General features: G+C 39.8%; 1 protein-coding gene across 1 annotated transcript in view; it reads right to left on the minus strand.

Moving 5' to 3' along the window:
* Nucleotides 1-68: 68 nt before the first annotated feature.
* The window catches only part of LOC103514007 (general transcription factor 3C polypeptide 3-like), an 18,487-nt gene continuing 5,678 nt past the window's right edge, over nt 69-12,877 (minus strand). Inside the window, exons 4-8 of the mRNA XM_008478873.2 lie at nt 2,937-3,005; nt 1,814-2,085; nt 1,158-1,350; nt 724-785; nt 69-161 (exon numbers count right to left, since the gene is read on the minus strand). Of these exons, the coding sequence (XP_008477095.2) occupies nt 69-161; nt 724-785; nt 1,158-1,350; nt 1,814-2,085; nt 2,937-3,005 (689 nt within the window). The remainder of the gene's footprint in view (nt 162-723; nt 786-1,157; nt 1,351-1,813; nt 2,086-2,936; nt 3,006-12,877) is intronic.

Genomic DNA, 12,877 nt, shown 5'->3' on the forward strand with positions numbered 1-12,877 from the left:
AGTGAAAAAAAATTAAACATCCGCTACATTAGACTCGTGTGGTCTGTGTCGTAGTATGCCTCAAATCTCTATAACTTACCGGATTTCTCGTAAGTCTCGGCCAACTGTTTCCATACACCTGGTTGATTGTATTTTTCACTTGATACTAGTAGAACCAGCACCTACAATACACACACAAAGCCATTTTAATTTCCTTGGTTGATGTAGAGGAATTAGTCGTTCGTTTTCGATTGGCACTTAAAAAAAGGTCCTTAGGTTTCAAAGTCAAAGAGCAGAAAAAATGAGGAACTAAAGATTTTTTCTTTTTCTTCTACAACTTCTAGATCCCGAGAAAAATCGATTTAAAAAATACCGGTAAATCTTATTTACTGACGTCTCATCAACTGTAACAAGCAAAGCTCCCTTACAGGCAAAACTAGTGTAATGTATTTGTGCGCATACGTTTCTTACCCGTACTTCTTATTTACTGACGTCACAATTCTTTGAACTTTCTACAACAGCAAATAAAAATTGAATTTTCGGCCTTTTAAAATTACATTTTTGGAGATTTGGCCTTTTTCACAACTGACCTGTACCGCATAGGCCTCGTAATGTTCCTGTATAAGAGCCTCGGCTATATCCAAGTACACCAATTCTTTGAACTTTTTACAACAGCCAATAAAAATTGAATTTTCGGCCTTTTAAAATTACATTTCTGGAGATTTGGCCTTTTTCACAACTGACCTGTACCGCATAGGCCTCGTAATGTTCCTGTATAAGAGCCTCGGCTATATCCAAGTACACCTGAATAACAATGTGTAATAGAGGTGCGAAATCTCGCCGTTGTCTGGCAACATCAAAGCTGTGTCGATACAACAAGTTGATATCATAGAAACTGGGCGCAGGCTCTGAAGTAAATCTGAAAAGAAAAGGACAGACAGACAGACAGGTCAACAATATTAAATCAAATCTCAAATTCTTTGTGGTAAAGCAGAGCTTTTTCACAACTTTTGTAGACATCACAGCATTACTAAGTGCCTCTGAATTACTAAGTGCCTCTGAGATTCATTTTAGGGTACACATCAAAAGTTTAGGATAATAATAATAGTGCTTATTTATACTGCTCGCATAGGACTGAAAAGTCCCTTTACTCCAGCAGTAGGCTACTACTGTTATTGTCCCGTACATCTCCACATCAAATTTCAGCGAGGCTAGCAGCGTCGGAAATTGAGTCTCGGATCTCAGGTGTACCAGGGTGATGACAAATTTGGAGAGAATTTCGGGCGGGGGAACGAGATTCGGGTCTGATGGGACGGTGTAGTTGGTGATTTGAATGTTGCTTTCTTCGCCACTGGTCGAGTCTTGAGGAAACTGAGAATAGAATTGACAAAAGGTGGAATTAGAAAAGGGGAAACGGCAATTAAAAACAATCTAAGGAAAGTTCCTTATTTTTTTTTTTTTAAGTTATTTGATAGAGGGACCCCTTCTGTACACGGAAAAAGGCGAAGAAAAAGAAGAAGATAGGGGGAACTGTAACTGCTAAGGTCTTATCGTCCCGAAATCGAAGAGAGAAGAAAGACAGGATAGGAGAAAGCCTGCTATTCTGAAAACAAACCTTAGCCGTTCAGAATAAAATCTACCCCGGGCGGAAATTGAACCCGCGACCTGGCGCTTACAAGGCAGACGCGCTACCCTCCAAGCTAACAAGGATGGGATTGCTGGAAAACACGAGTCTAACGTAGCAGTTGTTTCATTGCTACGAAATAAAAACTGCGGTGAAACACTATTTTTTTTTCCATTCCGAAGTTGTTTTCAAACTCCACCTCCCACTCACCAGTTTAAAGTACGTAATCTCAATGTTCGCAAACCGTCGCAGCACCTCCACACACGTTTCGTATCTCTTCAGCTCCAACAGAACTTCCAGATAGAGGTTACAATGTTCGGGCCGTATCAGATGGGCACTGTATTGGAACGCGATGGCCAGAGAGGAGGCCGCTTGGGGGAAATTGCGGGCCGTGTGATACACATGTGCGGCCCGCGTACTTAGGTCCAGGATGGTTTGCGGGTCCGAATCCGGAGTGATGTTCTTCAGATAACGCTGGTACCCTGTAAAACCCGAGTATATTTAAGTTATAATCAAAATTATATCAAAAATGTTTTTTAATAGAACAGTTGCGCTTACTTGGGTGATGTTTTAAATTCAAAAAGCTGGGAAAATGAGGGATTCCGGAACTTTTCTTTTTCTTCCACGACTTCTAGATCCCGAGATAAATCCATTTAAAAATTTCACAAAATCATATCAAAATTATTTTTTAATTGTATAAAGTTTATACAATGAAAAAATAATAATAATACCTAATGATAAAATAAAAAAGGTTAAAATAAAGAGGTGATCTATTAAACTGTTGGTATAGTGGAACAACTTGTTCTAAGCTGACAGTCTAAATAAAGCACTACTTATACATCATGTTTTTTTTTTGTTTTTTTTTTTTTTAAAAAAAAACAGACAAAAAAACAAACCGTATATTTTTCGACACGTCATACACTCCCGTACGCGATGACGTCACATCAAATGTTACGAGCAAAGCTCCCTCGCAGGCATCACATTAATCTGTTTGTGCGCATGCATTTCTGCGCAGTTCATGTTTGTGCGCATACGTTTCTGCGCACCTCCTGAAGTTTGACGTCAGAGTTCAAGACTCTGACGGAAAATAAAAATTGAATTTTCGACCTTTTACAGTTATTTTTTCGAAGTTTTGACCTCAGATGTGGATTTTTCGCAACTTTTTTCATAGAAATCAACCTTTAAACAAACCGTATATTTTTCGAAGTCCAGCCCGCGGACACTTTTGATCGTCATTAATTATGAAAACTGTCTGCAAAATTTGAACGACCTGTGGCTAAAGGTAAAGTCGTGAGGAGCGCTAGTTCCTTTTGAGTGGAACTTTGGTACTTACCTGCAAGAACAAAGCCTCGATTTTTCAGTCCAATCTCATCACACAGTCTCAGACGTCTATCGTGAATATCTACCCGGGATACATCACCTTTTAATCATAAATTTTACCCAAATGCAACTGCTCCATTGTATAAAGTTTATAAAATGAAAAAGTAAAAACAAAGAGGTGCTCTATTAAACGGTAGGTATAATGGAACAACTTGTTCTAAGCTGACAGTCTAAATAAAGAGCACTCTCCTTATACTTATACATCATATTAAAAAAAAAAAAAAAAAAAAAAAAAAAAAAAAAAAAAAAAACCGAAATTTTTATTTTACATGGGATTTGACCTTTCTTTCAATAACTTCCATTTGGACCTAAAACGCCATTTGGTACTAAATTAATCACAGAATCTTTTCTTTTCATCCAAACGCATAGCTTTCATTTGGTTCTAAATGACAGCGTAGGTCTGAAGAACGTGCTGGGCCAGAGGTATAGCGTTACTATGCAAGTAGATCAGATGAAGATTGTATGCTATGCAAAGCCTTTATTATTCCCCCTGTGGCACTTTCGTCATGGAGATATGAATTTTTAACTTCAACACCCTGACTTCTGTCAGGATATACCTATCCTTACCCTGGAGCAGCCCAAAACACATTCCATGCTGTTTACCCACAGAAACCCATGTATTAAAACATCTCCCTTAACATGAGATACAGACTCTTTAATTCTTGGATTTTTTTCGTAAATAATAATAAAATTTCACTCTTTCAGATGACCATTAAAAATACATAAGTGGCCCGTGGCAGCAAGTGTGGTAACGCCATTACACCCAAAGGGAGCAGAATCACTTCTAAGATGCCTCTTTGCGCACAGAGAGGCATAATAAGAAATTCTTCGTGGTAAAGCAGAGCTTTTTCACAACTTTTGTAGACATCACAGCATTACTAAGTGCCTCTGAGGTTCATTTTAGGGTAGAATAGAATAGAATATACCTTGTTTATCCTGCCCGAATAGGACTGAAAAGTCCCTTTACCCCAGCAGTCTAAACAAGGTCTCGTATATTTGATGGGTTAAAGAATAATACATACAACTAACAATTCAGTAAAAAGACCTTGCTTAACTAGAAAAAAAAAAGGTAAATGTAAATTAATATGTGGTAGTAGAATGTGACAATAAAGTAAAAAAGGAAAGTAGGACAACAGGTAATGATAGGTAGTACACATCGAAAGTTTAGGATAACAATGTAGGTAACTCAAAAGTGTCGCTGGGCCTGTCTCCAAGAAGGTACAGTTCGACCTTTATTCAGTGAAAATGTTTCGCCATTTAAGGCTATACCGTGTCGAAAGCTCAAAAGGAGTTCGCGCTTATTTACCTTTCGACCCAGTACCTCATATCACCAAAGTATGGAAAAGTATCTTACAAGTGTAATAGCCAATGGAAAAGCAGAATTTAGGTAACTTAAAAGTGTCCCTGGGCCTGTCTCCAAGAAGGTACAGTTCGAGCGTTATTCAGTGAAAATGTTTCGCCATTTCAGACTATCCCGTGTCGAAAGCTCATAAGGAGTTCGCACTTATTTACCTTTCGACCCAGTACCTCATATCACCAAAGTATGGAAAAGTATCTTACAAGTGTAATAGCCAATGGAAAAGCAGAATTTCGAATTTGGACGAATCATATCGAAATATGGAATTGTAAATACTTTTCCATACTTTGGTGATATAGGGCACAGGTCGCTTACAATTTAGGGTTAAAAATAGTCACATTAGTTTTTACCTGGCTCTATTATCCAAGATGGTATCCTTGCTTAGACCTCGCTGAATGAGTATGTGCTCGATTTTCTTAGGTGTCCGAACCCTGCTTAGAATATACCTAGACTCATCTGGATTTATCACCTGAAAAATTAAATACAAAATATTGTGTTATTCTTGTTATCTAATGCTTGAGGTTCACTATTAGACTATTACATATGTCAATTTTCATACAAAATATAAAAATGGCGTAGTGGTCACTGCGCTCGCCTTGCACGCGGGAGACCGGATTTCAAATCCCGGGGGGTCAAAAAAATTGTATCGTGCAAATTATTGATCCCGTGACTGGCTGTTGTGGGGCCCACTCGGCCTTGTGAGGAAATTGAGTATTTTTGGTATGTATTGGTCTGGCTGGGGGACCTCGATCAGGGAGTATACCAGCTTAGTCTGGCTGGAAGACTTTAAACAGGCGCCTGAGTATACAAGCCTGAATTTCCCTTGCTAAAGAAATAGCGAAGGTTGAGTGCGAAGGCCATCCACTCGTAAAATTCTGTAGCCAAAACCAAATTTCAGCCCAAAGCAATCACCCTAGTTAGGACTGACGAAAAACGCCGACCCCGGAAACACGGGACCTAGTGGTGCTGACTTAAGTCTTTACACGGGAAAGGCGAAGAAGAAAAAGAATAAGACTCACTTGTATACTGTGTTGACTCAAGATTAAATTCAGCAGCGAATAATATTCCTGTGGATTCTCGTAGCTTTGTCCTGTTTTCATCATGAGTTTAAGCTGATCCACTAGGAGAGGACTGCTGACTTAACACTAAATTCAGTACAATATACTCACTTGTATACTATGCTGACTCAACACTAAATTCAGTACAATATACTTACTTGTATACTATGCTGACTCAACACTAAATTCAGCAGCGAATAATATTCCTGAGGATTCTCTCATAGCTTTGTCCTGTTTTCATCATGAGTTTAAGCTGATCCACTAGGAGAGTACTACTGACTTAACACTAAATTCAGTACAATATACTTACTTGTATACTATGCTGACTCAAGACTAAATTCAGCAGCGAATAATATTCCTGTGGATTCTCGTAGCTTTGTCCTGTTTTCATCATGAGTTTAAGCTGATCCGCTAGGAGAGGACTGCTGACTTAACACTAAATACAGTACAATATACTCACTTGTATACTATGCTGACTCAACACTAAATTCAGCAGCGAATAATATTCCTGTGGATTCTCGTAGCTTTGTCCTGCTTTTATCATGTTAAAGCTGATCCACTACCAGAGGACTGCTGACTTAACACTAAATTCAGTGCAATATAATCACTTGTATACTATGCTGACTCAACACTAAATTCAGTACAATATACTTACTTGTATACTATGCTGACTCAACACTAAATTCAGCAGCGAATAATATTCCTGTGGATTCTCGTAGCTTTGTCCTGTTTTCATCATGAGTTTAAGCTAATCCGCTAGGAGAGGACTGCTGACTTAACACTAAATACAGTACGATATACTCACTTGTATACTATGCTGACTCAACACTAAATTCAGTACAATATACTTACTTGTATACTATGCTGACTCAACACTAAATTCGGGTAATTACATGTGAAGTTAGCTCCCATGGTGTAATGGTCACTGCGCTTGCCTTGCACACGGGAGACCCGGGTTCGATTTCCGGTGGTGTTGAAAAATTTGTATTGTGCAAATGATTGATTTTGTGACTGGCTGTTGCGGGGCCCACTCAGCCTTGTGAGGAAAATGACGTTTTCATCATGAGTTTAAGCTGATCCACTAGGAGAGGACTGCTGATCAAGTCAGATGGGGGCTCGTCACAAGGTGAACTGGAGGGTATGAGGGGTCTACTGTCTTGAGGAACTTTGGTTTTGCTTTCGCGTTTGCGGCCCTTGGGTGTTCGAGGGCGGTGGGGTTCAACTGTAACCAAATTGGAATGTAAGTAAAACACGGACAAGGAGAGTAAGTTTTCCCCCATTTTTACTTTCCTTATCCTATAGGAAGGAAAGTAATGTAATCGGGTCAAATTTTCGATGGTCAGTTTTTAGTGTCAAAACACGTTTCGCGTTTGCGGCCCTTGGGTGTTTTTGGCCGGTGAGATTCAACTGTAACCAAAATGGAAAACAAAGCCTTTATTATTCCCCCTGTGGCACTTTCGTCATGGAGGTATGAATTTTTAACGTCACGTCAACACCCTGACTTCTGTCAGGATATACCTATCCTTACCCTGGAGCACCCCAAAACGAATTCCATACTGTTTACCCACAGAAACTCATGTTTCTACATCTCCCTTAACATGAGTTAATAAAACATCTCCCTTGACATGAGACACAGACTCTTTAATTCTTGGATTTTTTTTCGTAAATAATAAAAATAATAATAATAATAAAATTTCACTCTTTCAGATAACCATTGAAAATACATAAGTGGCCTGTGGCAGCAAGTGTGGTAACGCCATTACACCCAAAGGGAGCAGAATCACTTCTAAGATGCCTCTTTGCGCACAGAGAGGCATAATAAGGATCGTAAGAATCGCATAATATTCAAGGTACATTCTTTTACATCCATGCTTAATTGCTAATCCAGGAACGGAAAAATTCGGTCAAAAAATTTCCGCCCTGGCCGGGATTCGAACCCAGCACCTCCAGGTTGAGAGTCAGTGCTCTTGACCACTCGGCCACAGAGACATTTTACCGCTTTTTGGCGGTTTTCGGTGTAATTTAACAAAATCTCGGGAACGGTATAAGCTAGAGACTTGAAATTTGGTATGTAGTTCACAAATGTGACAAGGATGCAACACAAAACGGTTTGGTTGAGAAACGGGATAAGCTAGAGACTTGAAATTTGGTATGTAGTTCACAAATGTGACAAGGATGCAACACAAAACGTTTGGTTGAGATGGTTGCTGCGCCCTTGGCGGTATTTTGACCGCTTTTGGACAGATTTCGACCGATTTTTGTGGCGGTTTTCAGCTATAGCGACAAAACGGTTAGAGATATTGTAAAAGAACAATCAAATAAGCATCATTCAATAGGATAAGGCGGTTTTCAGCTTAGCGGTTAGAGATATTGTAAAAGTTAGGGTAAAGGAACACTCAAATAAGCATCATTCAATAGGATAAGGAAAGTCGTGTGATGTTCACACCAGATTTTTATAACCTCCTTCCCTTTTCTTCTATAGGTACCGAGATAGGTATACTCGTGAGATACCTACCTATACCTACTTGTAGGTGTAGAAGATTGTACCTTGGAACCGCTTTTTAAAGACTCAAGACACATTCTTTTAAATACATCCCTATCCAGGAACGGAAAATTTCGGTCAAAAAATTTCCGCCCTGGCCGGGATTCGAACCCAGCACCTCCAGGTTGAGAGTCAGTGCTCTTGACCACTCGGCCACAGAGGTGGGGGAAAGCTTCATCCTGACACAAAAAATACCTGGGTTCTGATCACTTCTGGGCAGTTGACTCAGAACAGACAGGGCTTCCTGTACATTGTTCTCCTTCATGTAAATGTCAGCTAGATGGCGCCGTATATCGATATGAAGGGGTACCTGCTCCAGGACTTTCCTGTAGGCCGCCTTACACTCCTCTATTTTACCTGTAAACAGAGGGCGAAAAGTTTCCTACAATAGGAATTTTTCTTATAAAGGAATTCAATAGTTAAATAGCCAGCCTAGTTAGCTTAGTTGGTAGTGCGTCTGCCTTGTAAGCGCTAGGCCGCGGGTTCGATTCCCGCCCGGGGCGGATTTAAGGAATTCAATAGTTAAATACTCACACTTATTCCGATGGTTCCTCAGGGACATGTGTGAGTCCCGTGCCGATCATATTACATTCCTCCATTGAACTCGATCTTGTGTTGATTCCTCCCAATTCCTCCCAATGCGCAATCTTTTGCATAGTGTGCTGGTCACAAATATCGTTCCCCAATTATTATACCTAGATAAATTTTATGCCTTAACTCGGACCTGAACCAAAAACTTCCAGATCCAAAGTCCAAAGCAAGCTAACTAGGCTGGCGTAGAATATTGAGTATTAGAAGTTAAAAAAAGAAGAGAATAAAAAAAATAATAATAAAAAATGAGAATTTCACCGCCGTTTTTATTTTGTAGGGAGCACGGTTGGTCCAGTGGTAACGCGCTTGCTTGCCAAATCAAATAGTTAAATACTCACACTTATTCCGATGGTTCCTTAGGAACATGTGTGAGTCCCGTGCCGATCATATTACATTCCTCCATTGAACTCGATCTTGTGTTGATTCCTCCCAATGCGCAATCTTTTGCATAGTGTGCTGGTCACAAATATCGTTCCCCAATTATTATACCTAGATAAATTTTATGCCTTAGGTTCCTTAGGAACATGTGTGAGTCCCGTGTCGATCATATTACATTCCTCCATTGAACTCGATCTTGTGTTGATTCCTCCCAGTTGAAAATGCGCAATCTTTTGCATAGTGTGCTGGTCACAAATATCGTTCCCCAATTATTATACCTAGATAAATTTTATGCCTTAACTCGGACCTGAACCAAAAACCTCCAGATCCAAAGTCCAAAGCAAGCTAACTAGGCTGGCGTAGAATATTGAGTATTAAAAGTTAAAAAAAGAAGAGAATAGTAAAAAAATAATAATAATAAAAAATGAGAATTTCACCGCCGTTTTTATTTTGTAGGGAGCACGGTTGGTCCAGTGGTAACGCGCTTGCTTGCCATACAGAAGGTCCCGGGTTCGAATCCCGCCATCGACAAAAATTAGTACTCGTTTTTCGATTGCAAATATTTCAACGGGTTACTTTCTGGTGTTCTCGTGTTGACCCAGCACCTAAAAGGATTCTCTCATAGCTTTGTCCTGTTTTCATCATGAGTTTAAACTGATCCACTAGGAGAGGTCTGCTGACTTAACACTAAATTCAGTACAATATACTTACTTGTATACTGTGTTGACTCAAGACTAAATTCAGCAGCGAATAATATTCTTGTGGATTCTCGTAGCTTTGTCCCGTTTTCATCATGAGTTTAAGCTGATCCACTAGGAGAGGACTGCTGATCAAGTCAGATGGGGGCTCGTCACAAGGTGAACTGGAGGGTATGAGGGGTCTACTGTCTTGAGGAACTTTGGTTTTGTATAAGAGCCTCGGCTATATCCAAGTACACATCCCCGTACATCTCCACATCAAACTCCAGCGAGGCTAGCAGCGTCGGAAATTGAGTCTCGGATCTCAGGTGTACCAGGGTGATGACGAATTTGGAGAGAATTTCGGGCGGGGGAACGAGATTCGGGTCTGATGGGACGGTGTAGTTGGTGACTTGAATGTTGCTTTCTTCGCCACTGGTCGAGTCTTGAGGAAACTGAGAACAGAGTTGACAAAAGGTGGAATTGGAATGATGAAAAAGAGGGGGAAACGCCAATTAAAAACAATCTAAGGAAAGTTCCTTGTTTTTTTTTTTTAAGTTGTTTGATAGAGGGACCCCGTCCGTACACGGGAAAAGGCGAAGAAAAAGAAGAAGATAGAAGGAACTGTAACTGTTAAGGTCTTATCGTAAAGATGGAAGGAATACAGGATAGGAGAAAGCCTGCAATTCTGAGAACAAACCTTAGCCGTTCAGAATAAAATCCACCCCGGGCGGAAATTGAACCCACGACCTAGCGCTTACAAGGCAGACGCGCTACCCTCCAAGCTAACTAGGCTGGGATTACTGGAAAACACGAGTCTAATGTAGCAGTTGTTTCATTGCTACGAAATAAAAACTGCGGTGAAACACTCATTTTTTTTCAATTCCGAAGTTGTTTTCAAACTCCACCTCCCACTCACCAGTTTAAAGTACGTAATCTCAATGTTCGCAAACCGTCGCAACACCTCCACACACGTTTCGTATCTCTTCAGCTCCAACAGAACTTCCAGATAGAGGTTACAATGTTCGGGCCGTATCAGATGGGCACTGTTGATCTACATAATTTATCGAATCTCTGTGCCAAGTTCGAGTGACTTTGGCTGAAATCTAAAAGCCTCAGCATTACGAACTCTTTTTGAGCTTTTTCAAAGATTTGGCGTTAAATAGCAGTCAAACCGTACATTTCTCGATCCGGTCCGCGGACACTTTTGATCATGATTAATTATGGAAGCTGTCTGCAAAATTTGTGCGACCTATGGCTAAAGGTAAAGTCGTGAGAAGAGAAGCGCTAGTTCCTTTTGAGTGAAACTTTGGTACATACCTGCAAGAACAAAGCCTCGATTTTTCAGTCCAATCTCATCACACAGTCTCAGACGTCTATCGTGAATATCTACCCGGGATACATCTTGTTTGAGCGCCTTGCTGTAACAACTGATGGCTTGCTTCTGGTCTCCAACCTTCTCAAAGTGCGCTCCGAGCCGGGTCCACTCCTCGGCATTGTCCGAACTCAAATGAGCACCTGACAAGTGAAAAACAAGTTGGATTAGTGAACGTTGGACTTTGGAACTTGGTCCCTACTCCCTACATCCCCTCCAAAATCATGAATGGGTTCATAAGAGTCATCCTATTATTTATTAAACTGTTTTGACTTGGCTCCTTATGTCCTTAATAAAACTACATACACAAAAAACCCACTCTGAGGCTTAGGTGTAGGGTCAAACAGGGTTAAGTTTTCTTTGGATGGGTTAAGTTTGGATGGGATGGGTTAAGTTTGTACGAACTATAGAACTCGCTTGGAAAATTGGTCCCTTACGCCCCTCCAAATGTCATCAGTCATCATATTATTTAGAAGACTATACGCCAACCTCAGTGGTGGAGTAGTTAGCGTGGTGGACTCTGGAGATGGAGGTTGGTGGTTCGAGTCCAAGTCAAGTCGTAAAATTTAGCGTAGTATATTAAGCGAGGCATGATATTTGTAACAAGCATTTATGCTTAACACAATTAAAATTCCTTTTTTATAATACTATATGCACACAAAAAAAAAAAAAAAACCACTTTGATGCTTAAGTGTAGGGGCAAACGTTTTTAATGTCTCTGTATAACTGCTAAAGTTTTTAGTGATCGGTTCTATCATCCAGTTTTTGCTACAATCTACCCACCTTTTATCTCACCTAGTCAGGAGTGGACTAGGAAAAGCCAGCATGTGATTTGCCCAGTCACCCATCTGTTTATCAACCTCACACAACCATGCTTAACTTCAGTGAACTATTGGGAGCTGATGCATTCAGCATGTTGTTGCCATTGGCTCAAACAAACAAGAATAAAGAATCATGGCATTGGCAAAATATTGGAGAACACTTTTTATTAATTTCACAAATGAGATAAAAGCCCTGGAAGAAATTACAATACAGTCTGATTTAGGTAACATTACCTACACCACACCTAATTACTTTGATTGATCAGACATTAAACTGATAAGCCAGACTTACTCGTAAAAGCAAAATAAAATGTAGTATAGTGACAGGTGCTACCATGGTAGATAAACATTGAGTGTTAGTTTGAGTGAGGTCTACAGTTCACAGACTTACTAGTGTTGTGTTATTAAATTCATGAAATACATGAGACCTTGTTTAGACTGCTGGGGTAAAGGGACTTTTTAGTTTCATTCGAGCAGGATAAACAAGGTATTCAATAGATCAGTTGCGCTTACTTGGGTGATGTTTCAAAGTCATAGAGCAGGAAAAATGAGGACCAACGGATTTTTTCTTTTTCTTCGGTAACAATAGTAATGTTCTTGACACCCTTTGGACTACCTTGGTACCTTTACAATAAAACTTATTGTAAAGGCACTTTCAAAAGCAAAGGTTGTGAAATATAGGTAACCTGTACAAGGTAATGAGAAAGTATATATTGGAATCAATCCAAATTTTTGTTTATTGTAAGGTGTTTGTTGAATAAATACCTACCTTTGTCTGTACTTTTCTTGAACCTTCTTTTGTTGAACCTATTTATGATTTTACACATTAACACAAAGGTCAAGATGAATCTAAACAGCATGGTGGCTCACCATTAATTAAAGCAGAAAGTCTTTTATTCAGGTAGTTACCTACTTACCTATTCCTTAAATCATAATGATCAAACATCTGCTATAATGGACTCTAAAGGTCTGTGTCACAGCATGCCCCTCATCAGATGGGCAAGAAGGGATCAAATACTCCCTCTTCCAATTGGGAAAAAAAAAAAAAAAAAAATGTACCCCCGCCCTGCTTCCGCATTCCTTCAAGCCCACAAC

Source organism: Diaphorina citri, unplaced genomic scaffold (assembly GCF_000475195.1).
Source record: "Diaphorina citri unplaced genomic scaffold, Diaci psyllid genome assembly version 1.1 scaffold1065, whole genome shotgun sequence".
NCBI lineage: Eukaryota > Metazoa > Arthropoda > Insecta > Hemiptera > Psyllidae > Diaphorina > Diaphorina citri.